Genomic DNA, 26,588 nt, shown 5'->3' with positions numbered 1-26,588 from the left:
TCTTTACTATCATACCGGTGGTACAAACTCAGATGCTGACAATTTCCTGATAGATGTAACACGTTAACAAAATATTTATAAATTATCATAGTCATAAATATCATACACAAACGTTGTTTTAGTTTCTTCAGATAAAGCTGTCTACAAAAAAACAAACAGAATCTTTCAACCCAAAAGTTAGAAATAGTACCATTCACACGTTTCAACTAATGAAAGTACCGAAATTAATGTTCCATGTGTCAACTCTTGGACGAGTGATTTGTTTTCTCAAGTTGACATATGACATGACGAACTGGGCAAACATCATGACACATATATCCTGAAACATGTTCTTTTTAAGAAGTACATTACTCTGAGAATTAATTTCATCAAGAAACTTAACTGCCTTGAATACATTTCAATAATAAAGTGGTGCTCTTTCAGGATCAAAACATCAATTTAATGAATCACATTTATAATAACCACAAAATGAGAATATGAATGAATGCATGTGATAGTAAAACTGCTTTATTAATGATAAAAACAAGCAAGATCAGGAATTTTTTTTCATGTTTTACAAAGAATGAAAATGATTTATTGATATTTAATACATAAAAATGCAGAATCATAAATAAAGATCTTTTTCTTGGATTTTTCTAAATGCATATCCTACAATGCCACTTTTCAATGATTGTTTACAAGTGTTGAGGCTTGTGGTCGGTGAAGATCTCCCTGTGCAAATTACAATTATGAATGAAAAGACAGTTTCCTATACATTTCATTGAGTAAGGAAACAGCTTTCATTGGAGTCCGTGACAAGGTCAGGGTTGCTCACTGTTGCCATGGCTACATAATCGTTGTTCGCAAACATGTGTTGCTTTTGGTGGTTCACGTTGAATCGCCTCTCTTGGACTTTTTCCACGCTTGTATTTTCTTCTTTAGTTCAAGGTCTGTAAGTAAAAGCATGGAACCAAGATATTGGACTGGCACAAAGGATGTGGAAAACAGAATATGAGTGCTGCAGGTATAGAAGAATTTTGCTATTTAGTTGTTCGAGACAAGTTGGATATTCTGCAAAACAATAAATGAATAGACACATACCACATACATTACACATACATTACACATACATAGACATAGACATACATACGCATGGACATACACATGGACATACACATAGACATACACATAGACATACACATAGACATACATACGCATGGACATACATACACATGGACATACATACACATGGACATACATACACATAGACATACATACGCATAGACATACATACGCATGGACATACATACACATAGACATACATACACATAGACTTACATATGCATAGACATACACATAGACATACATACGCATAGACATACATACGCATAGACATACATACACATAGACTTACATATGCATAGACATACACATAGACATACACAGACATACACAGACATACACAGACATACATATGCATAGACATACACATAGACATACATACGCATAGACATACATGTAGAGATACACATAGACATACATACGCATAGACATACACAGACATACATACGCATAGACATACACATAGACATACATATAGAGATACATACACATAGACATACACATAGACATACATACACATAGACATACACATAGACATACATACACATAGACATACATACACATAGACATACACATAGACATACATATAGAGATACATACACATAGACATACACACAGACATACATACGCATAGACATACACATAGACATACATACACATAGACATACATATAGAGATACACATAGACATACATACGCATAGACATACACAGACATACATACGCATAGACATACACAGACATACATACGCATAGACATACACAGACATACATACGCATAGACATACACATAGACATACATACGCATAGACATACACAGACATACATACGCATAGACATACACAGACATACATACGCATAGACATACACAGACATACATACGCATAGACATACACATAGACATACACACACATGTACACACATGTACACATACACATACACTTACATGTACACATACACATACACTTACATGTACACATACACATACACTTACACGTACACATACACATACACTTACATGTACACATACACATACACTTACATGTACACATACACATACACTTACATGTACACATACACATACACTTACATGTACACATACACATACACATACACATACACATACACTTACATGTACATGTACATGTACACATACACATACACATACACTTACATGTACACATACACTTACATGTACACATACACATACACTTACATGTACACATACACATACACATACACATACACATACACTTACATGTACATGTACACATACACATACACATACACATACACTTACATGTACATGTACACATACACATACATGTACACATACACATACACTTACATGTACACATACACATACATGTACACATACACATACACTTACATGTACACATACACATACACTTACATGTACACATACACATACACATACACTTACAAGTACACATACATGTACACATACACATACACTTACATGTACACTTACATGTACACATACACATACACATACATGTACACATACACATACATGTACACATACACATACACATACATGTACACATACACATACACATACATGTACACATACACATACACATACACATACATGTACATGTACACATACATGTACACATACACATACACTTACATGTACACATACACTTACATGTACACATACACATACACTTACATGTACACATACACGTACACATACACTTACAAGTACACATACATGTACACATACACATACACTTACATGTACACATACATGTACACATACACATACACTTACATGTACACATACACATACACTTACATGTACACATACACATACACATACATGTACACATACACTTACATGTACATGTACACATACACATACACTTACATGTACACATACATTTACATGTACACATACACATACACATACACATACACATACATGTACACATACACTTACATGTACACATACACATACATGTACACATACACATACACATACATGTACACATACACACACATGTACACATACACTTACATGTACACATACACATACATACGAGGGGTGAACAATAACTTTTGCAACTTGGGCATTTGTGTTTACACAAACAATGTCAACTTGTGGCAGGTGTGACACTAGTCATAACATCAGGTTGACACGTGTTATAACAAGTTCCAGACACAACAATAAGTTAGATGCGATGGCTTCATTCACCTGAGGGTGGTCACAATCATTGATTCTCTCAAACATGAACAACGGGTTGTAATAAAGATCCTTACCAAGAAGGGATGCAAAGCAAAAGAAATCCCTGATTGCATTTGTTAAGTGATGGGTAAGGATGCTCCTGACTATTCCACAGTTTGCTGTTGGTTCCTACAGTTTAAAAGGGGTAGGGAGTCCAAGGTCAGGCAGGCCCTCAGATGCCACCCAACCATTGCTGCTGCTATAGAAAGAAGTATTTTGTCTGACCGACGAGTGAAAGTATCTGAACTTTCTAGGGAATTCCAAATATCAGTTGGAACTGTTGCAACCATTATTCATGAGCATCTTGGTATGTCCAAGGTATCTGTAAGATGGGTACCTAGAAACCTCAGAGCTCAAGATCACCATCAAAGAACTGAAAGTTGTCAAGATCTCCTAGATCTCTTTACTGCTGATGAAGCCGGATTTCTTTCTTGTCTAGTGACAGGTGATGAAACATGGATCCACCACTGGGACCCAGAAAGTAAATTGGAATCCATGCCATGGAAGCACCCCAATTCTCCGCCTCTAAGGAAGTTTCGCACTCAACCATTGGCTGGCAAGATAATGGCCACCATATTTTGAGATGCAAGAGGCATATTACTGATTGATTACATGCCACCAAAAACTACATAAATGGACAGTGAATGAATGAATGAATTGCTAAAATCTTTTCGCTAGAAATACCGGTGGATGTTAACACGTGGTATTCTCCTTTTGCATGACAACGCCCCGGTTCCCAAATCGAGAATCACACAGGCCCCCATATGTGAATGTGGATTCAAACAGTTAAATCACCCACCCTACAGCCCAGACATAGACCCCAGTGACTATTTCCTGTTCCAGCAAATGAAATCTGCCCTATGTGGAAGACGCTTCCAGGATGACGAGGACATAAAGGCTGCCACAGAGGCGTGGTTATAGGGCCAATCTGTGAATTTCTATAAAAGTGGTATTAAAAGCTTGAAGGACAAATGGATTAAGTGTATTGGGGTAAATGGATATTATATTGAAAAATGAAAGTGCAAAAGATATTCTGCGATTTGGTCTTATATTGAAGTTGCAAAACGTATTGAACGCCCCTTGTACACATATACATACGCATACACATACAAATACACAATCAGCTTAAGATTCACTTGTACAGAGAAATCAACATAGGGGCATGTTCAAGTTTTAATAAAGAGACGTTACCTTGGGAACATTTTAGAGTAATGTATGTAAAACAGAACACCATCAGGTTTCCCGACAACTGATGGGGGCTCAACAGCATCTGGTAGTTTGAAATTGACTAGCTGCATGACAAAAGCAAAAACTAGCCACCGAGAGATAAGCCCATATCAATTGTGCACATTTGCTCCCATCTGTTGATATCAAGCACTTGACCCAGGTTACACACAGTTTTTATTGACGTCAACATTTGACATGGTGGCACGTGGTCACAGCGCAGAGGTCACAAATCAGGTGAAGTTAAGCAACATTGGTCGCGGCAAGTCCTTAGATGGGTGACCGTGTTCTGTAGCTTGGCTCTGGAGTTTCTAGGGCTTCAGGCCTGCATAAACACTGAAGCACATGTAATACATCTGTTCACCCAGCAGTGAATGGGTACCCAGTAGGATGAGATGGGAATGTGGCTGTCAACCTTCTGGTGCATCACAGGCTGTTTGGGTTGTATACTCCCAAGGGAGAAGAGAATGATTGTTGAGTGCACAATAATCCATTCACCGGGGTAATAAATGCGCCTTGAGCAACCACAGACGATGGAAAACAGTGCCTGACAAATGAATTTATTATTATTGTTATTACTATTATTATTATTGAAGTACAGTGATCCCTCGTTACAACGCTACCTTCGGGGGCCAAACAATTGATGAGCGTTATAGATGATCAGCGGTTTAACGAAGGTCGAGTCGTAGGTGGTAGATGACCAACAAAACAGTATACATGCTCTGCCTACCTAACACGATCTACGTTGCACGTTTCAGAGTTTCAAAAAAGATTAGAATAGAAGTTATTTAGGATTCATAATGTAAAAAAAGATTTAGCGAGTATAATATGCGCTTTCAAAAAAACAAAAACACATCGTATCCCTTCAGGTGAATAAGCAGGTAGAGAGATCTAGATCTATAACAAAACGGGTCAATAAAAGTATGAAATTTTATATAAAACATCACTAGACATGATGATTTACCATTTAAAATGTATTTCCTGCTCTCAAAGGCATTGTTTTATATGCAGAGATTAAGATTACCATGTGTATTAAACTAAGCCGGAAATAGCAATCAGCTGTGCACACGTTCCCAATCTACCGGTGATTCAGTTAAAACATACCCAGTGATACCACTTTAAAGAAATTTGATTCAATGGTCAGAAGAAATTGTATCTGAAATTATTTTATCAGGAATAATATATTCCAATATAGTGTTATTTTAGTTGCAGCTTCCACCATATATACTTAAAATTATAAGAACCACAAGCGTAGCACTGTGGTACCGATTGTATGCAGGATATTTTTTTACCTGTGGAACGATTTTTACCAGTCACCGTAGGAACTTCACGCACAACATGTATTTCAATTGCGAAAACGTTATGTTGACATTTAATTGTCAATCTGCCTCAAAATGTATTTTTTAGAGTAAAAATATCATTTATACTTATCCTGACTCATTCTTATTTCTTATCTCTCTCTCTTCCGAATAGGTAGTGGAAACGTCCGGTGTTGTTCCCAAAGAACAGAGAAAACAGCTCACCCAAACGCACCCTTATTCCGCGCATGCGCACCGGAACCATGTGACCAAGCCCAGTAACTCATCACTCTCTCTTATTTCCTACTTAATGGTCAGAACACATCAGTGGAAAGAGGGGAAGGCCGGGAGGGTACTCATTTGTATGAGTCAGGATAAGTATAAATGATATTTTTACTCTAAAAAATACATATTTTATCTTATCCTGACTCATACTTATTGCTTGAATCTCACAGTAGGTGGTGGGTTCCACCTGTATGTGTGATAAACGTCGATTTGATCTATAAACTCCTCGTTGTTAATCTTCTGTGTAAATTCTTAATTGGGGACCACATTCCTTTTTTTGTGAGCAGCAAAATGGAAGTAAATCATATAGGTTTGTGGATTTATAAGGTTTCTAAGATTAAATCTTGTTCACCTTAAACGATTAGGGTGTTAAGAGAAGGGCAATAATCTTAACACAATCATTTCTCACTCATGTGCTGAATTACATAGTAAAACAGGGGGCATGGACTCTTAGTCGTTGGTTATGGAACAGTAACCTGACGTCAACAAGTCTACGTGATATTGGGTGAGTGTGATCTTCTAATGTCGTCTGGTAGGATTTGTGAGTTGTGCCACAACTAATGGTCCGAATTGGTGAATACCAGCTAAGTCCTCTGTAGCAAGGTCTCTGAGGTAGTGATTGGCGAAAACTGTATCTGATTTCCAGAAACAGCCTTCCATAATAGTTGTTATGGAGCAGTTGCCGTGAAGTGCCAGAGTTGAGGCTAAGGCTCTTACTTCGTGAGGGTTGGAGGCGGAAGGGGGGTCCAATCCCACTGCTCTGTATGCTCTGAGAATAACAGCTCTCATCCATAATGAGATAGTTGTTCTGGATACCTCTGTGTGTGTATTCCTTAATAAAGGAATAAATAGTCTCTTAAAACCTTGTCTTCTAGGTTTAGACTTTTGTAGGTATAATCTTAAGGCTCTGACTGGGCATAGTGATAAATCCTCTGTATCCTCTGCACCAAGGACGGAGGAAAGAGCCGGAACATGGAATTGTCTGTCTGGTTGGCCTGGTAACTGGTTCTCTGCAATAAAGTCCCATCTTAAGCCAAGGTGCGCTGATGAGTTGTTACCACTGTCAAATGTTTGTAAATTTTGGGAGCCATGCTTTACCGCGAGCTATAACCGAGTTAGCGCTATATTGAAGGGGGCAATAACGAGGGAACACTGTACTGGCCATATACAGCTGCCACTATGGCACCCACCTGGTGTCAGCTGCTCCTCTGTCAGGGGCTGTCGGTTGAAGGGGTCAGTCTGGGAGTTGAGGAGGTGGCGGATGATGATCGGCCGGTCCATGATGTGACCACTGGGCAGTAATACTGGGTCCTCCATCAGAGTGTCCATCAACGGGTCTACAACAACATCAACATTCCATTTGTCAGCTCTTTGCATTAGGACTAAGACATATCATCATATCAACTCAGTTTTAAGATATATTACTGATCTAATGCCTTTGTTAAGTTCCAACATCAGAACATGATTGCTCTCCAACCTGTCTTCACTTAAATAAATATTAAGAGAAGTAAACAACGGATGAACATAAAGAGGAAATATAGATGTGGTATATTAAATTGTTTAAGATTTCCTGATACCTTTAAATTCATCTGGTATGTCGCCATAGTCTAACTCTGCTTTTGTTTTCTGTGTTACAAGATCATCCACACTGTTCTGGAGCTGCCGGAACTTGGTAATCTCTGCCTCTGTCTTTATACAAGCTTTGATCATCCGTAACACAGCATCTTCAAAAAGTTCCTTCCTGTAGGATCTCTGCAAATATAATAAGGGATGACCACGTGAGATGTCAGTCAGTAGCAGGATAGAGGATGACCACGTGAGACGTCAGTCAGTAGCACAATCAGAGATGGCCATGTGAGATGTCAGTCAGTAGCACGATCAGGGATGGCCTTGTGAGATGTCAGTCAGTAGCAGGATAGAGGACCATGTGAGATGTCAGTCATTAGCACAATCAGGGATGGCCATGTGAGATGTCAGTCAGTAGCAGGAAAGAGGACCATTTGAGATGTCAGTCAGTAGCACAATCAGGGATGGCCATGTGAGATGTCAGTCAGTAGCAGGATCAGGAATGGCCTTGTGAGATGTCAGTCAGTAGCACAATCACGGATGGCCATGTGAGATGTCAGTCAGTAGCACAATCAGGGATGACCTTGTGAGATGTCAGTCAGTAGCAGGATAGAGGACCATGTGAGATGTCAGTCAGTAGCACGATCAGGGATGGCCTTGTGAGATGTCAGTCAGTAGCACAATCAGGGATGGCCATGTGAGATGTCAGTCAGTAGCACAATCAGGGATGGCCTTGTGAGATGTCAGTCAGTAGCACAATCAGGGATGGCCATGTGAGATGTCAGTCAGTAGCACGATCAGGGATGGCCTTGTGAGATGTCAGTCAGTAGCACAATCAGGGATGGCCATGTGAGATGTCAGTCAGTAGCAGGATAGAGGACCATGTGAGATGTCAGTCAGTAGCAGGATAGAGGACCATGTGAGATGTCAGTCAGTAGCAGGATCAGAGATGGCCGTATGAGATGTCAGTCAGTAGCACGATCAGGGATGGCCTTGTGAGATGTAAGTCAGTAGCTGGATCAGGGATGGCCATGTGAGATGTCAGTCAGTAGCAGGATAGAGGACCATGTGAGATGTCAGTCAGTAGCAGGATAGAGGACCATGTGAGATGTCAGTCAGTAGCACAATCAGGGATGGCCGTATGAGATGTCAGTCAGTAGCACGATCAGGGATGGCCTTGTGAGATGTCAGTCAGTAGCAGGATCAGGGATGGCCATGTGAGATGTCAGTCAGTAGCACAATCAGGGATGGCCTTGTGAGATGTCAGTCAGTAGCACAATCAGGGATGGCCATGTGAGATGTCAGTCAGTAGCACAATCAGGGATGGCCTTGTGAGATGTCAGTCAGTAGCAGGATCAGGGATGGCCATGTGAGATGTCAGTCAGTAGCACAATCAGGGATGGCCATGTGAGATGTCAGTCAGTAGCACAATCAGGGATGGCCATGTGAGATGTCAGTCAGTAGCACAATCAGGGATGGCCATGTGAGATGTCAGTCAGTAGCACAATCAGGGATGGCCATGTGAGATGTCAGTCAGTAGCACAATCAGGGATGGCCATGTGAGATGTCAGTCAGTAGCACGATCAGGGATGGCCTTGTGAGATGTCAGTCAGTAGCACAATCAGGGATGGCCATGTGAGATGTCAGTCAGTAGCATGATCAGGGATGGCCATGTGAGATGTCAGTCAGTAGCAGGATAGAGGACCATGTGAGATGTCAGTCAGTAGCAGGATCAGGGATGGCCATGTGAGAAATAGGATCAGGGATGGCCATCAAAGCAGTAATGTCCATGGACATTTAGTTCAAGTCTGATCTCTCGGAGTGGCCATACAGTTTACAACTACTCACCTCATCATTGGCTATAGCCTTTGCAAAGTCTTCACAGTCGAGGTGCAGGTAGATGTCGGTCAGGCTGTTGAGCAGCTTCTTGGGCTCCCAGCCATATTTCTCTTGGTTCTTCACCTTCAGATTCTTACACTTGGAGCCACAAAGCTGCTGCAGGTTAAAGTTCAACATTGCTGCCAGTCGGTCTGCTAGTTCCTAAAACAGATAGCAAACAAGTAAGCCCTGGTCCCTCATTCAATGGTGTCCAAGCCAAGACAAAACGACTGTTCTAAGCGGATACTTATAATCACAGAGAACCAAGTGCAATAATTGTATTCCTGTGAAAAAACTTACTGGTATGAGGAAGGGGCGCTGTATTTTTTCTGTGAGATAGTGAAACATGTCAACTGTTTCTGTGGCTAGTGTTAGATAGGACCGACATTGGCGTTCATCCATAGCTAGCTGTCTTTGTCGAGACTGTTGTTGATCCTGAAATGTATCACAAAATATATCAAAACTTGTGAAACAAATGAGGCAAGAACTAGAAGAGTGTGAGGATGTTAGCGGAGATGTGTAGGGAAAAGTTGGAGGTAGAGGACAGGGACGGGGTGAGAACATTAGCTCAAATGGCTAGAGATGTTTCAGGGTGAGGGTAGAGACGTTTCTTGGTGAGGGTAGAGATGTTTCATGGTGAGGGTAGAGATCAGGGGTCCGGAAACCGTCATATGCGCCGGACATGTCCGATTGGGAATCTCAAATGTCCGGTTTAAAATATTGCTTACCAGACATTTAAATTTTTCTGTCCGGACATTTTAAAAAGTATTGTCCGGACATTCTTAAATTTTGACCGGACATGATCAACGGTTAGGACTGAGCAATTTCTGTCTGCAGTTGTAACACAATGAAGATTATCTACACTGACAAGCTTTGTTTGTTTTGATTGCTGTAAATACATCGTACCTAGAATGATAGTCCAATCTGTCAATCATTGTAATAGGCAATAAACTGAGTTGACACTGATTAATCGAGGATTTATTACTGAGAACATCTTGTTAATTTGAGTAAAATGTGTTTACAACTGTACATAAATACCTTGCATCATCGATGTACCTCATCATCCTCACAATGCTACGATACGTAACCTCAGACAAGAAGCGAAAGCGTGACGACAGCCAGTCGACCGATGCAGATCAGTCGAGCGGATCTGCCAAACCCTCAAAGTCTGAATGATCATTTTGTAAGTCGTGGCTAACGACTTTCACTTGGTTGACATACAATGAGGATTTGCAGATTTTATTGTTTTCAGTAGCTAGTCGTATATTGAATCTTGATTGACCGCCATTTTGCTTTCTGTGACGATCGATATCAAATTTTTTATGGTCAATAATTAAGTACAGATGAAAAAGTATTCAAATAACTATTGCTATCAACGATAGTTTAGGATTTAGGATTATATTATCTGTCTTGTTTCTAAATAATCTTTTTAGATTAAAAAAAACCCTTTTCCCGTGAGGTCACGTGATAACCAAATATGGGATAATAATCTCGATCCAAATGTTACAACGCGTACACTTGAGCAGACTCATGAATATTAATTAGACCGTTCACAAAGTTGACAGATCGTTATTATAACAGAAACAAACGTATGTTTTCCATGTATATCTAAAATGATATTATTTGTTATTAATTGTCCGGTGAATTAAACAATTTAAATTGAAACAATTCATAATTCATCATATTATGAATACGTAACAACTTGTAATTTGTGTGTAAAAAGTCGTATTAAAACACGCTGTTTGAAGGGGGCGTGGCATAAATGAAAATGTCCGATTGGGATTTTAAATTTTCCGGACCCCTGGTAGAGATGTTTCATGGTGAGGATAGAGATGTTTCAGGGTGAGGGTAGAGACGTTTCTTGGTGAAGGTAGAGATGTTTCATGGTGAGGGTAGAGATGTTTCATGGTGAGGATAGAGATGTTTTAGGGTGAGGGTACAGATGTTTCAGGATGAGGGTAGAGATGTGTCAGGGTGAGGGTAGAGAGATGGGTGTGGGTAGAGAGATGGATGAGGGTAGAGAGATGGATGAGGGTAGAGAGATGGATGAGGGTAGAGAGATGGGTGAGGGTAGAAGGGTGTGTGTAGAGAGATGGGTGTAGGTAGAGACGGGTGAGGGTAGAGAGATGGGTGAGGGTAGAAGGGTGTGTGTAGAGAGATGGGTGAGGGTAGAGACGGGTGAGGGTAGAGAGATGGGTGAGGGTAGAAGGGTGTGTGTAGAGAGATGGGTGAGGGTAGAGACGGGTGAGGGTAGAGAGATGGGTGAGGGTAGAAGGGTGTGTGTAGAGAGATGGGTGAGGGTAGAGAGATGGGTGTAGGTAGAGACAAGTCAAGTTAGAGAGACGGGTGAGGGTAGAGAGATGGGTGCGGGTAGAGAGACGGGTGAGGGTAGAGAGATGGGTGCGGGTAGAGAGATGGGTGCGGGTAGAGAGATGGGTGAGGGTAGAGAGATGGGTGCGGGTAGAGAGACGGGTGAGGGTAGAGATGGGTGTAGGTAGAGACAGGTCAAGTTAGAGAGATGGGTGAGGGTAGAGAGATGGGTGCGGGTAGAGAGATGGGTGCGGGTAGAGATGGGTGTAGGTAGAGACAGGTCAAGTTAGAGAGACGGGTGAGGGTAGAGAGATGGGTGAGGGTAGAGAGATGGGTGAGGGTAGAGAGACGGGTGAGGGTAGAGAGACGGGTGAGGGTAGAGAGATGGGTGAGGGTAGAGAGACGGGTGAGGGTAGAGAGACGGGTGAGGGTAGAGAGATGGGTGCGGGTAGAGAGATGGGTGCGGGTAGAGAGATGGGTGAGGGTAGAGATGGGTGTAGGTAGAGACAGGTCAAGTTAGAGAGACGGGTGAGGGTAGAGAGATGGGTGAGGGTAGAGAGATGGGTGAGGGTAGAGAGATGGGTGTAGGTAGAGACAGGTCAAGTTAGAGAGACGGGTGAGGGTAGAGAGATGGGTGCGGGTAGAGAGATGGGTGCGGGTAGAGAGACGGGTGAGGGTAGAGAGACGGGTGAGGGTAGAGAGATGGGTGCGGGTAGAGAGACGGGTGAGGGTAGAGAGATGGGTGCGGGTAGAGAGATGGGTGCGGGTAGAGAGATGGGTGAGGGTAGAGATGGGTGTAGGTAGAGACAGGTCAAGTTAGAGAGACGGGTGCGGGTAGAGAGATGGGTGCGGGTAGAGAGATGGGTGCGGGTAGAGAGATGGGTGAGGGTAGAGAGATGGGTGCGGGTAGAGAGACGGGTGAGGGTAGAGAGACGGGTGCGGGTAGAGAGACGGGTGAGGGTAGAGAGACGGGTGAGGGTAGAGAGATGGGTGCGGGTAGAGAGACGGGTGAGGGTAGAGAGACGGGTGAGGGTAGAGAGACGGGTGAGGGTAGAGAGATGGGTGCGGGTAGAGAGACGGGTGAGGGTAGAGAGATGGGTGCGGGTAGAGAGATGGGTGCGGGTAGAGAGATGGGTGAGGGTAGAGAGATGGGTGCGGGTAGAGAGACGGGTGAGGGTAGAGATGGGTGTAGGTAGAGACAGGTCAAGTTAGAGAGATGGGTGAGGGTAGAGAGATGGGTGCGGGTAGAGAGATGGGTGCGGGTAGAGATGGGTGTAGGTAGAGACAGGTCAAGTTAGAGAGACGGGTGAGGGTAGAGAGATGGGTGAGGGTAGAGAGATGGGTGAGGGTAGAGAGACGGGTGAGGGTAGAGAGACGGGTGAGGGTAGAGAGACGGGTGAGGGTAGAGAGACGGGTGAGGGTAGAGAGATGGGTGCGGGTAGAGAGACGGGTGAGGGTAGAGAGATGGGTGCGGGTAGAGAGATGGGTGCGGGTAGAGAGATGGGTGAGGGTAGAGATGGGTGTAGGTAGAGACAGGTCAAGTTAGAGAGACGGGTGAGGGTAGAGAGATGGGTGAGGGTAGAGAGACGGGTGAGGGTAGAGAGACGGGTGAGGGTAGAGAGATGGGTGCGGGTAGAGAGACGGGTGAGGGTAGAGAGATGGGTGCGGGTAGAGAGATGGGTGCGGGTAGAGAGATGGGTGAGGGTAGAGATGGGTGTAGGTAGAGACAGGTCAAGTTAGAGAGACGGGTGAGGGTAGAGAGATGGGTGAGGGTAGAGAGACGGGTGAGGGTAGAGAGACGGGTGAGGGTAGAGAGATGGGTGCGGGTAGAGAGATGGGTGCGGGTAGAGAGACGGGTGAGGGTAGAGAGATGGGTGCGGGTAGAGAGATGGGTGCGGGTAGAGAGATGGGTGAGGGTAGAGAGATGGGTGAGGGTAGAGAGATGGGTGCGGGTAGAGAGATGGGTGCGGGTAGAGATGGGTGTAGGTAGAGACAGGTCAAGTTAGAGAGACGGGTGAGGGTAGAGAGATGGGTGAGGGTAGAGAGATGGGTGAGGGTAGAGAGACGGGTGAGGGTAGAGAGACGGGTGAGGGTAGAGAGACGGGTGAGGGTAGAGAGACGGGTGAGGGTAGAGAGATGGGTGCGGGTAGAGAGACGGGTGAGGGTAGAGAGATGGGTGCGGGTAGAGAGATGGGTGCGGGTAGAGAGATGGGTGAGGGTAGAGATGGGTGTAGGTAGAGACAGGTCAAGTTAGAGAGACGGGTGAGGGTAGAGAGATGGGTGAGGGTAGAGAGACGGGTGAGGGTAGAGAGACGGGTGAGGGTAGAGAGATGGGTGCGGGTAGAGAGACGGGTGAGGGTAGAGAGATGGGTGCGGGTAGAGAGATGGGTGCGGGTAGAGAGATGGGTGAGGGTAGAGATGGGTGTAGGTAGAGACAGGTCAAGTTAGAGAGACGGGTGAGGGTAGAGAGATGGGTGAGGGTAGAGAGACGGGTGAGGGTAGAGAGACGGGTGAGGGTAGAGAGATGGGTGCGGGTAGAGAGATGGGTGCGGGTAGAGAGACGGGTGAGGGTAGAGAGATGGGTGCGGGTAGAGAGATGGGTGCGGGTAGAGAGATGGGTGAGGGTAGAGAGATGGGTGAGGGTAGAGAGATGGGTGCGGGTAGAGAGACGGGTGAGGGTAGAGAGACGGGTGAGGGTAGAGAGATGGGTGCGGGTAGAGAGACGGGTGAGGGTAGAGAGATGGGTGCGGGTAGAGAGATGGGTGAGGGTAGAGATGGGTGTAGGTAGAGACAGGTCAAGTTAGAGAGACGGGTGAGGGTAGAGAGATGGGTGAGGGTAGAAACATGAATGAGGGTAGAGAGATTGGTAAAGGTAGAAATGTTTAAGGATGAGGGTACAGATGTTGTAGGGTGATGATAGGAAGGGGTTGTAGGGTGATGATAGGAAGGGGTTGTAGGGTGATGATAGGAAGGGGTTGTAGGGTGATGATTGGGAGAGGTTGTAGGGTGATGATAGGAAGGGGTTGTAGGGTGATGATAGGAAGGGGTTGTAGGGTGATGATAGGAAGGGGTTGTAGGGTGATGATAGGGAGAGGTTGTAGGGTGATGATAGGAAGGGGTTGTAGGGTGATGATAGGAAGGGGTTTTAGGGTGATGATAGGAAGGGGTTGTAGGGTGATGATAGGAAGGGGTTGTAGGGTGATGATAGGGAGAGGTTGTAGGGTGATGATAGGAAGGGGTTGTAGGGTGATGATAGGAAGGGGTTTTAGGGTGATGATAGGAAGGGGTTGTAGGGTGATGATAGGAAGGGGTTGTAGGGTGATGATAGGGAGAGGTTGTAGGGTGATGATAAGGAGAGGTTGTATGGTGATGATAGGAAGGGGTTGTAGGGTGATGATAGGGAAGGAGTTGCAGATGTTGTCTGAGGTGGTTTGAGAGCGTATACTTATTCGAATGAAGCTGCATTTCACCTTTGGCTGGGCATCCCACTGAGCCTTGTTGTCCATGAGCTCCTGGACTTCGTGGATTCTCTTCAGACAGTCCAAACTCTCGTCCAGCAAGAAGGTGGTGTCATTCATCAACATGTTAACAAACTTTACAAAGTGCTTGTTGTTACTGAAACAGGAAAATAGAAGAAGAACTGTATTTTGCCTATTTACACATTTACAATAAAGAAATAATTTAAACTGTTATTTCTTTCTACTTGATGATGAATACTGAATAAAAGTACAAGGTACAAAATCACAAAGTCTGCAAAATCATTTCCAATTAAGGACAAATAGAATATATTGTGAGAAATTATATACTGATACATGTAAAGTCTTTAAAGATTGACACATGACTGACCGGACAACAGTCAAAGCTTCAAGACACAGATTCACACTGACTTGGTCAGGTTGAGCTGACAGAAGACTGCTAGAATCAAGAGTTTTTAGTTATTGACATTGACCCTTCCTGATCAAATACAATTTTGTGAGGTGAGTGTCTTACTTTGCCTCTTCCACGAGTCGCGACTGATGGGCCGGCATGCCCCACATTGTCTTGAAGATGATACTCAGGTGATATCTGATGGTGAACTTGTCATAGAATTCACTACTGGCACCGGTTGTTTCAATTTCTGCAACAAAATTCAATTTCACATATGATGTTCATCACGTACCCTGACGCTAATCTTTGACCAAGCATTTTGCTCAGACAAAATCTCTCAAGGTACACATTCTTAAATCAAGTATTCTACCACTTGGCTCATTTGTTGATCAGTGGTTTCAAACCACTATAAACCCTGTTTGAAAAAGGTGACTAGACAGATATTTCACTGTGGAGGCTAATATTTCTGGGAAAAACTACTCAATCCATCATGGACAGTACCCTGTTCCAAATACTGATATACACTAATGTAGGTTATAAAACATCACTGCACAGCAACTACCACATTTTCTAGAGTATAGTGATGGCCGGGTGGGAACGTACGACTGAAAACAGACCAATAAAACATTGTTTTTAATCTGAAAAACCCATGTTTTAGTTTTCAGTTGTACAAATGGGTAGAATTCGACGGAACACTGGAAGGAGGGTCGGGAAAGTAATCAGGAAGTGACCTCTTTCACGTCGAATGTACCAAGTTCCTCACCCCTGTAGTGACAATAGAACATTCGACCAGATGCACGGAAGAGGCAAGTTGTTTATCACGAACACAAAGCATGGTTAATGCTCTTCGACCCACAAGTAACTATCGATGGGACAGGACAACTGCGCGTCAGTTGAATTGCAATCGAAGTGTGGTCAGCGTATAATTTAGTTACAGAACCACTTGCCATAGTCAAGGTAACTAAAAAAAGCATGGTTAATGCTCTTCGACACACAACTAATTATCGATGCGACAGGACAACAGCACACGTCAGTTGAACTGTGATCAAAGTGGGGTCGGCGCATAATTTAGTTACAGAGCAAATCGCCGTAGACAAGGTAACTTAAAAATACGAGCAGTACTAAAAAGTATGGGAAGGCAATGCATACACCGAATAACCACAATAAAAAAGCCAAAGTACTGCACACAACAAAAACCCATAAGAATGCATACATTCACCAACAGTTTTTATTGTAACCTGTTATCTGGCACGAAGTGTCGTGCAAAAAGTCCAAATTGAATAAAGCACAAATTCACTGTCTTTTCTGGGAGATCTGTTGTGCCACCACGAGTGGACCAAACTGTTTGAGTCCTTCAACATTTTCTGTTGAGATATCTCTGAGATAATGCGAAGCAAACACTGAAGTAGATCTCCAAAAGCAGCCCTCCATAAAAGCTTGCAGCAAACAATTACTGTGGAGTGCTAATGTTGAAGCTATGGCTCGAACTTCGTGTGGATGAGCGGAGGTGAGAGGAGCGGAGGTGAGAGGTGCGAGTCCTTGCGCCTCGTAAGCTCTGAGAATGACCGCTCTCAACGAAAAGGAGAGAGTATTACGTGTAATCTCTGTCTTTGCATTGGTTGAGAGCTGTATGAACAGCCGTTGAAAATGTTGTCATCGGTGTTCAGATCGCTGCAGGTAAAGACGAAGCGCATGAACTGGGCACAGGTGAGATCAGCGTGATCATGAGGGCCTATAATGGCAGACAAGGAAGGAATGTGGAACATTCTCGAATCTTGGCCAGGAAGTTGATTTTTTGCAAAAAAAATCCGATCTGAGACCAAGATGGACGTTGCCATGGTTATGCTGATCGAACGTAATCTGACCGACGTCAGTGGCATGTATTTCTGTCCGTAGCCAGCGAGGGAAGGAAAGCCGTTTTCTGAGACAATAAGTCGAACATGACCTGATCTAGAGGCTCGTAAGTCTGACTAGACATCCGGTGTGAGGATGAAGAAGGAGGTCATCTCGATCTGGCAACGGGAACGGTGGCTGATCGTTGATCTGAAGAAATTCCAGGAACCACGTTCTGGCCGGCCAATAAGGCGCGACCATAACGTAGGTTGGCCGTTTGACGAACTTTCTTCAGTATGGTAACAGCACCGTTGGCGGAAAAGCATAAGCGTCTAGACCCTCCCATGATATCGCTAGAGCGTCGTGGTCCCCTGCCCGTGGGTCTGGAACCGGCGACACGAATCGAGGGAGGCAGTTGTTGTACCGGGTTGCAAAGAGATTTACTTGGAGAGAACTACCAGAGTTGATCTGTCAGCAGATGAAAGTCTGTCGGATGGATCATCCACTCCGTGGCCCCTGGGATGTGACGGGCGCGTACGCCCATGTCCAAGTTGTCGACGAGGGCGAAGAACCTGAATGTCCAGTCCAGAAGGGGCCGCCGACCGAGTAGTTCCCTGTTTGCCGTTTCCGACAGAGTCGAAGTGTCCAGAACTCGACCGGTACATGGAGATACGCATGGTGAAGGTCTATGGAGACGAGGAAGTCGTTCGGTAATATCATCCGACGCAGAGAGCTGAGGGATATCATGGTGAATGTGTCGTTGAGGAAAGCCCAGGCATAGTTATGAAGTCTCCCCCCTGCCGCTAGCACGTCTCAAGGTGGTGTCATTGGGGGAGACTGCAACGAAGGTGACGGCGGGGGAAGGGTCCTCACTTCTTCCCCTGCTGGCTCTTTCCCCCTCTTGGAAAAGGAGACCTGGCGACCTTTCCTGTCCGAATCTCTCTTGCGGAACGGCGGTGGCCGTCTGGACAGGTTGTATGAAGCCGAAATGATGATGTCACGCTCGGCTTCCCTGGAAGTCCAGAACTTCGTTGGTACGACCGTCAAACAACTGTTGCGATGACCACGGGGCCCATAAGAGTGTCCTGCCATGACGATCAGGTAGTTCAGTGCAGTCGATGTAACCATGGCGACATGCCATAGTAATCTGGCCCGATATATATCGGGACTAGGCGAGGATGTCTGAGAGGCTGTCGTCACAATTCATCGTCGACGTCAATTGTGGAGGCGTAGATGAAGGAGCTGGTGTACTGGTTGACGGTCCATGGACCCCCAACGCAGTCGAATCCTTCTTGGTCGACGCAATCGAGGCGAGGACCGCCGCCGTGATCTGGGCTATCAAAGCTGAGTCGATATGACATGAGGCACACATGCCCGACATGTTGCCACGTGTATAATCAAGTCAAACAGTGAAACACGTGTTGAACACAAACAATGGATTACCAAGGATTATATTCCAGGAGTCTACAGGTAAGACATATTCATTATTATTATAACTTTATTAGAACAACAAATGTAGACAAGCGATAAGTACTTGTAGAATACAAACTAGCAGTCTACCACGAAAGACTTTCTCGAGCGACCAGCACAGAGGCGTGCTGAGAGATTTGTGACATGTCATAGGGAGGTGCATGCGCAACCGGAGGGAAACAAGTTTAATGTTTACATTCCAGCTTCTGGCTTCCTTTTAAACATGCTACTAGACGTGAGGGTACGAGAGATACCAATTTGTACGACTGAAAACAAACTAAAACAAAAAGAAATTCTAAAATTTCTAAATAGCAAAAGGCACCAGTTCAGCATGTACCTGACAGACCTGCAAAGTTTGACGAAAAAATACTGACCGGTTTATGAGTTATGCTCCGGAAACGAACCCTACCCTCACAGAACCTAAGTCCATCTTGTTGCCATGGAAACATAAAAAATAAAATATTCTAACATTTCTAAATAGCAAAAGGCACCAGTTCAGCATGTATCTGACAGACCTGCAAAGTTTGATGAAAAAATATTGAACAGTTTATGAGTTATGCTCCGGAAACGAACCCTACCCTCACAGAACCTAAGTCCATCTTGTTGCCATGGAAATGTGAAAATAAAAATTTCTAAAATTTCTAAATAGCAAAAGGCACCAGTTCAGCATGTACCTGACAGACCTGCAAAGTTTGATGAAAAAATACTAAACGGTTTATGAGTTATGCTCCAGAAACGAAACGTGACGGACGGACGGACAGACAGAGCCCGTTTCTATAAAGATACACTTTCTAAAATTTGGAACCAAAAGGTGAGGTGAGGTGAAATGGGGTTTAACGTCGCTTTCAAGATTATTGCACTTATATAGCGACGTGCATGCACGTGTGTGTGTGTGTGTGTGTGTGTGTGTGGCTGCTTGTACTATTCCGGACTGATGCCGATTTATAGTGCTAGCTCACAGAGATACCATGCCACAGTGTAACATGAATACCCCACTCAGACACAGTATACTGACTCCGAGCTGACCAGTCCTTGTTTTAGCCCCTTAATGCCTAGCGCCAGGCCGGGTAACAACAAGTACCATCTTTTAACGTCTTTTGGTATGACTCGGTCGGGGATCGAACCCCGGACCTTCCGCTCTCCGGGTGGACGCTCTACCATTAGACCACGGAGGCGGTCTGGAACCAAAAGAGCTTGATAATTGATGCTTCCTTATCTTGAAACATGAGGTCATAATAACTGCATGTTCAGTTGCAGTTCGATCTACAGGTCACACAGCTCCATTCAACCACCAATCTACAGGTCACACAGCTCTACATTCAACCACCAATCTACAGGTCACACAGCTCTACATTCAACCACCAATCTACAGGTCACACAGCTCTACATTCAACCACCAATCTACAGGTCACACAGCTCTACATTCAACCACCAATCTACACGTCACACAGCTCTACATTCAACCACCAATCTACAGGTCACACAGCTCTACATTCAACCACCTATCTACAGGTCACACAGCTACATTCAACCACCAATCTACATGTCACACAGCTCTACATTCAACCACCAATCTACACGTCACACAGCTCTACATTCAACCACCAATCTACAGGTCACACAGCTCTACATTCAACCACCAATCCACAGGTCACACAGCTCTACATTCAACCACCAATCTACAGGTCACACAGCTCTACATTCAACCAGGTCACACAGCTCTACATTCAACCACCAATCTACAGGTCACACAGCTCTACATTCAACCACCAATCTACAGGTCACACAGCTCTACATTCAACCACCAATCCACAGGTCACACAGCTCTACATTCAACCACCAATCTACAGGTCACACAGCTCTACATTCAACCACCAATCTACAGATCACACAGCTCTACATCATGAAAGCTGCCAAGCCACAGGCTGTTGTTGTCCCTGACTGACCTGTATAAAACAGCATGAGAGCTGGAGACAGGAACTCCAGGGCGAGAGGGTGCAGCAGCAAGGCTTCATTGAGCTTCTCTGCCTTGGGCTGCACTGTGGGCTGCAGGACGAACATCACCTCCACCAGCTTGGCCACCAGGTAGGGGTTGCTGATGTACGACCCATTACACACCAGCACGATGAGGAGCTGCAGGATCTTGGTGGTCGCTGGGTCATCCAGAATCTGTGGATTGTACCTGGTGCACACACAGAGTATGGTTAGCCATCCGTGACAGGGTACGGTTTTGCTGTTCTGTTACCTTAACAGGGCCCTACTCTGACATCCAATCTCCAATCGTTTATAATTGACACTGCAGATTAGTAAGTTAGCATTTAATATTGACATTTATTATTAATCGCCAGTGAGACAGTAAAATGTATCTAAATCCCCTGTATCTGCTGAGTGACGATAGACTGATATCAGCTCAAGTGTGTAAGAGTGTTGATAACATATATATATTGCCACTGGTCAAAGTTCAAGGTCTCTTGTTATGACTCAAGGTCAGGATTGGGAAAGTGGCTTGACACATTGTGGCTTGAACAGATACCTGGACATTGGCTAAGGAAACTTGGTACCTCATGTTTGACCATGTGGCTGGCCTGTTTGTGTTCCCAAACATTTTCTGACAATCATATTGTCTGCTTAGTTCTTTCTCTATTAATGACACATGCTGAATGTTTACAAATGGCCAAACTGCTATCACATATATCTTACATGAAAACAACATTGATAATTGTAAGATTTTCTTATGCATTACATATATTCAAGGGTGTCAGGAATGTGTTCCTCTTCAGTTTAGAGTTTAGTTGTAAGAAATATTTTTTACAATTTTTCAATTTGTCACAAAAGTAAGAACTGGAGAATAAGGGAAACTACATATTCAACCAGCAGACGTAATTCTACTTCCATGCAAATAAATGCAAAAAAGGGGAAATTGTATACAAATGAAAGATGCTGTTATTTTGTGGTGTGTAAATGGTGAGTGAAACAGTAACATCCCAACAAGCCCCCTCGTGGTAGCAGCAAGAGCACGTACTGGAGAACAAAGAGGAGGAAGTCGGCTATGTCCTCCACGTAGAACTCGGGTAATGCTGAAAATTGCATAGGAACTTCTGTAGGCAGTGGAAGGCGAGACCTGCAACGATATGACAGATGCTGGACACTACTACTAGTAACCACATGGAGCGCTCATAACTTACTTCCACAAGAAAAACAGGAAAAAGCAACATTAATAATATCTGATTAACCAGTCATCAATTAATCATCACGATCAACAGATTACATATAACTCTTAGTACATACACAAGTGCGCAAGCAAGTTGGATTAAATGCTGCTTTCAACAGCTTCACATGGAAGGAAAGTCCAAAGTGATGCTAGTCATAAAAGCAGAACCCAAGAGGAAAGATATGGTGCTGAAAAAGTAGGACCTGGCAGCTAAGGGACACAACTCTACACTGCTAGGACCTGCACACAACTTACTTTGTGACATGTAATCACAGAACCTGACTATGTCCTCAAGATTCCTCACATATAAGCTACAGCTATCAAACTAAAGATTCATCTGTTAAGATATTGCATATACAAAACCCCTTTTACCCATGCTTTTGTGGATCTGCTGCCTTGATGACAAACTCGGCTACCAAGGTGTAGAACTGGAGACACTTGCGCAACATGTTGGCATCCAACACTCCAGCATCTGCACACAGCTTGCTCTTCTGTAGCCTCTGAAAATATCAACCACAGATGTTTCAAAATAGCATATTTTCAATCAAAACATCATTTAACATGTTTTTATACTTATACAAACTCAGGGATAGGGCAGGCTTGTCCATAAGGAGAAGTATTGCCTAACTGATAACTGATACATGCTGAAGATAATAATACAACAGAGAACAACTACTGAACTGATTCCCAACACGAGCCTGAGCCATCACCCAAGCAGCAGAAGGACCAGCGGGAGCTAGCGGTATACTCCTTCATCTGCACCTCTGGCATAACTACACATACCTCACTATGACATCTCCTGGACCCACCCACCTGACAATGCAGCCTTCACCCACCTGGACCTGAGACTTCTACTTCTGGAGCATCTCCTGGGCCCCACCACACCTGTCTGCAACCTTCCCCCACCTGGACCTGAGCATCTCCTGGACCCACCCTATCGATACTGCAACCTTCACTAACCTGGACCTGAGACTTCTACTTCTGGAGCATCTCCTGGACCCACCCACCTGACACTGCAGCCTTCACCCACCTAGACCTGAGACTTCTACTTCTGAAACATCTCCTGGACCCACCCACCTGACACTGCAGCCTTCACCCACCTGGACCTGAGACTTCTACTTCTACTTCTGGAGCATCTCCTGGACCCACCCACCTGACAATGCAGCCTTCACCCACCTGGACCTGAGACTTCTACTTCTGGAGCATCTCCTGGACCCACCCACATGACAATGCAGCCTTCACCCACCTGGACCTGACTTCTACTTCTGGAGCATCTCCTGGACCCACCCACCTGACACTGCAGCCTGCACCCACCTGGACCTGAGATTTCCACTTCTTGAGCATCTCCTGGACCCACCCACCTGACACTGCAGCATTCACCCACCTGGACCTGAGACTTCCACTTCTTGAGCATGTCCCTGTTCCTGCCCGCTGTAGGCAGGATTTTCCACTGTGGCTCTGTGCCCTCCATCTCCTCCACCATGCGGTTGAGATCTCGGATTGCACGAAGTCGGCGCTGATATTTACGCATGATGGGAGTAATAGACAAGTGATGACAGTGAAGGGTGAGGAAGAAACACTCGGTTGGAAACTTGGGGTCTTGCCATGGTGGGTTAGGTTTACTATCTGCAAGATTACACAACAGAACTTGATGAGTGCAGAACAATTAACAGACAACACAAGAGGTATTAAGGCCCACACAATTAAGTCACTTATTTAAATCTTTATACAGAACTGATCATCTGTGTGTCAAGAGGATAACCAATAAAAGGGAGGCTGCATACAGAGTGAAATTTATGGTTTTGTCCTGCTGTCTTCAAGCAGGTGATCTCCCCTAAAGTAATTGAAAGATTGCGTGAAAAACTTTAATGATGCTGTTAATGTTTACAAGTTAGGTGTCAAACCAAGTCTATAGAGATGAAAGGATAAATTGGTGCACCGATGCAACACAAATTTTCATGTGCCGATACGATACACAATACATTTTTTTCTGTATTGATACAAGATGATACACTTGCTAAATTATAATACTTCTAATGTTATGGACCCCCCGCGCATTGGTCAGTCAAAAATCGTAATGAGTTGTAAATAAGTTCACTACTAGAATAGCCACAACAAACGTGTCTACAGCTCGCTTTTCCTTTTGAACATGCTCTAAAATATTTATAGTCAAGACGTTTCAACGGGATTAGTGGTAAATATGCGTATCACGATATGTATCACACCGTGTCCTTTTGTATCGTGATACCTATCCATTCGTGACCTTACTGTATCATTTCACCCCGACAAACCACCCACCCCACACAATAATTTCACATGTGAACGCCCACAGTAAGATGGTTGTTGCAAATAACGGAATCATCAGTATGTTTTAACAAGGAAACAGCACTATCACTATTCACGTAACTTCAGCAGTTTTTGAGAAAACCTGTCCCTATTTAATGCAGTATGCACTTTGTTAAAAGCATGGACCAAGGACCATAACTCTGTAAGAAATGTATTTAAAACACCAATTTTATAACTCATTTGAGATCGTAACCAGTAACATTAGTGTGTAAAAATTCATTTATCAACTTAAATAATTTTTGAGAAAATTTGACCCCAAAGCCTTAAATAGAGAAAATAAAACAGGATTTTTTGACTGCATTAACATCAATGTCCAACATAACAGCCTGCCTGCCTGCCTGCCTGCCTGCCCATGGCTGGTAACTTTTCTGTCTTCCTTCACCTGCCAGATTGTCTGGCAGATAATTTAAAGACAACTTACGTACTCAGTTTTACTAAACTCCTCATAGATTCTCAAGTAGTTGTTTGCATTATTTCAACTGAATCACGACATGCTTTGTCAGTTTTGGTTTTTTAAATATTAATAGTGTCTGAAGGAAACTTGGAAGATGGATAGGCAACACTCACCTGCCCAACTGTGTTTTGGGTCTTACAATTGTTTGAAACACTAATTAACATTCTTGTCAAGTTTAATCTCAGCTCAGGTGGCATTGTGTATATTCTACTTGATAATGGATTATTGTGTCATGTATGTTGGCATGCAGTGAGATGTTACCCCTGTTGTCTTACTGAGATCATCCATCCATTTGTCTGCTTCCGCTGTTGTACTGTGGAGGCGAGATTCCGACTTGGTGGACACCCTGGCCTTGGGGTGGAATGGATAGTAGGGGTCAACCTGGACAACACAAGCAGAGCTACTCACTCAGCTGAATAGTCAAACACAAGGCACACAGCAGAGCTACTCACTCAGCTGAATAGTCAAACACAAGGCACACAGCAGAGCTACTCACTCAGCTGGATAGTCAAACACAAGGCACACAGCAGAGCTACTCACTCAGCTGGATAGTCAAACACAAGGCACACAGCAGAGCTACTCACTCGGCTGGATAGTCAAACACAAGGCACACAACAGAGCTACTCACTCAGCTGGATAGTCAAACACAAGGCACACAGCAGAGCTACTCACTCAGCTTGATAGTCAAACACAAGGCACACAGCAGAGCTACTCACTCAGCTGGACAGTCAAACACAAGGCACACAGCAGAGCTACTCACTCAGATGGATAGTCAAACACAAGGCACACAGCAGAGCTACTCACTCAGCTGGACAGTCAAACACAAGGAACACAGCAGACCTACCCACTCGGCTGGACAGTCAAACACAAGGAACACAGCAGAGCTACTCACTCAGATGGATAGTCAAACACAAGGCACACAGCAGAGCTACCCACTCGGCTGGACAGTCAAACACAAGGCACACAGCAGAGCTACTCACTCAGATGGATAGTCAAACACAAGGCACACAGCAGAGCTACTCACTCAGCTGGACAGTCAAACACAAGGAACACAGCAGACCTACCCACTCGGCTGGACAGTCAAACACAAGGAACACAGCAGAGCTACTCACTCAGATGGATAGTCAAACACAAGGCACACAGCAGAGCTACCCACTCGGCTGGACAGTAAAACACAAGGCACACAGCAGAGCTACTCACTCAGATGGATAGTCAAACACAAGGCACACAGCAGACATACCCACTCAGCTGGACAGTCAAACACAAGGCACACAGCAGAGCTACTCACTCAGCTGGACAGTCAAACACAAGGCACACAGCAGAGCTACTCACTCAGCTGGACAGTCAAACGCAAGGCACACAGCAGAGCTACTCACTCAGCTGGACAGTCAAACGCAAGGCACACAGCAGAGCTACTCACTCAGCTGGACAGTCAAACGCAAGGCACACAGCAGTGAGTGAATGTTGTTATACACCATGGTCAGCAATATTCCAGC

General features: G+C 44.3%; 1 protein-coding gene and 1 pseudogene across 1 annotated transcript in view; one reads left to right on the top strand and one right to left on the bottom strand.

The window, feature by feature from the left end:
- Positions 1–12: 12 nt before the first annotated feature.
- Positions 13–26,588, bottom strand: part of LOC139470802 (ubiquitin conjugation factor E4 B-like) — a 55,260-nt gene continuing 28,684 nt past the window's right edge. Inside the window, exons 13-24 of the mRNA XM_071253090.1 lie at positions 25,368–25,473; positions 23,677–23,918; positions 22,665–22,792; positions 22,104–22,202; positions 21,028–21,263; positions 15,902–16,028; positions 15,382–15,526; positions 9,902–10,036; positions 9,572–9,763; positions 7,735–7,909; positions 7,348–7,494; positions 13–929 (exon numbers count right to left, since the gene is read on the bottom strand). Of these exons, the coding sequence (XP_071109191.1) occupies positions 868–929; positions 7,348–7,494; positions 7,735–7,909; positions 9,572–9,763; positions 9,902–10,036; positions 15,382–15,526; positions 15,902–16,028; positions 21,028–21,263; positions 22,104–22,202; positions 22,665–22,792; positions 23,677–23,918; positions 25,368–25,473 (1,794 nt within the window). The 3' untranslated portion in view covers positions 13–867. The remainder of the gene's footprint in view (positions 930–7,347; positions 7,495–7,734; positions 7,910–9,571; positions 9,764–9,901; positions 10,037–15,381; positions 15,527–15,901; positions 16,029–21,027; positions 21,264–22,103; positions 22,203–22,664; positions 22,793–23,676; positions 23,919–25,367; positions 25,474–26,588) is intronic.
- Positions 11,554–14,797, top strand: LOC139471005 (processed variable antigen-like; annotated as a pseudogene).

The sequence above is a fragment of the Haliotis cracherodii genome, unplaced genomic scaffold, assembly GCF_022045235.1.
Source record: "Haliotis cracherodii isolate W230 unplaced genomic scaffold, xgHalCrac1.p SCAF_21, whole genome shotgun sequence".
NCBI classification, from domain to species: Eukaryota; Metazoa; Mollusca; class Gastropoda; order Lepetellida; family Haliotidae; genus Haliotis; species Haliotis cracherodii.
The sequence above is the reverse complement of the archived record's forward strand: the minus strand, read 5'-3'. Positions and strand labels throughout refer to the sequence as shown.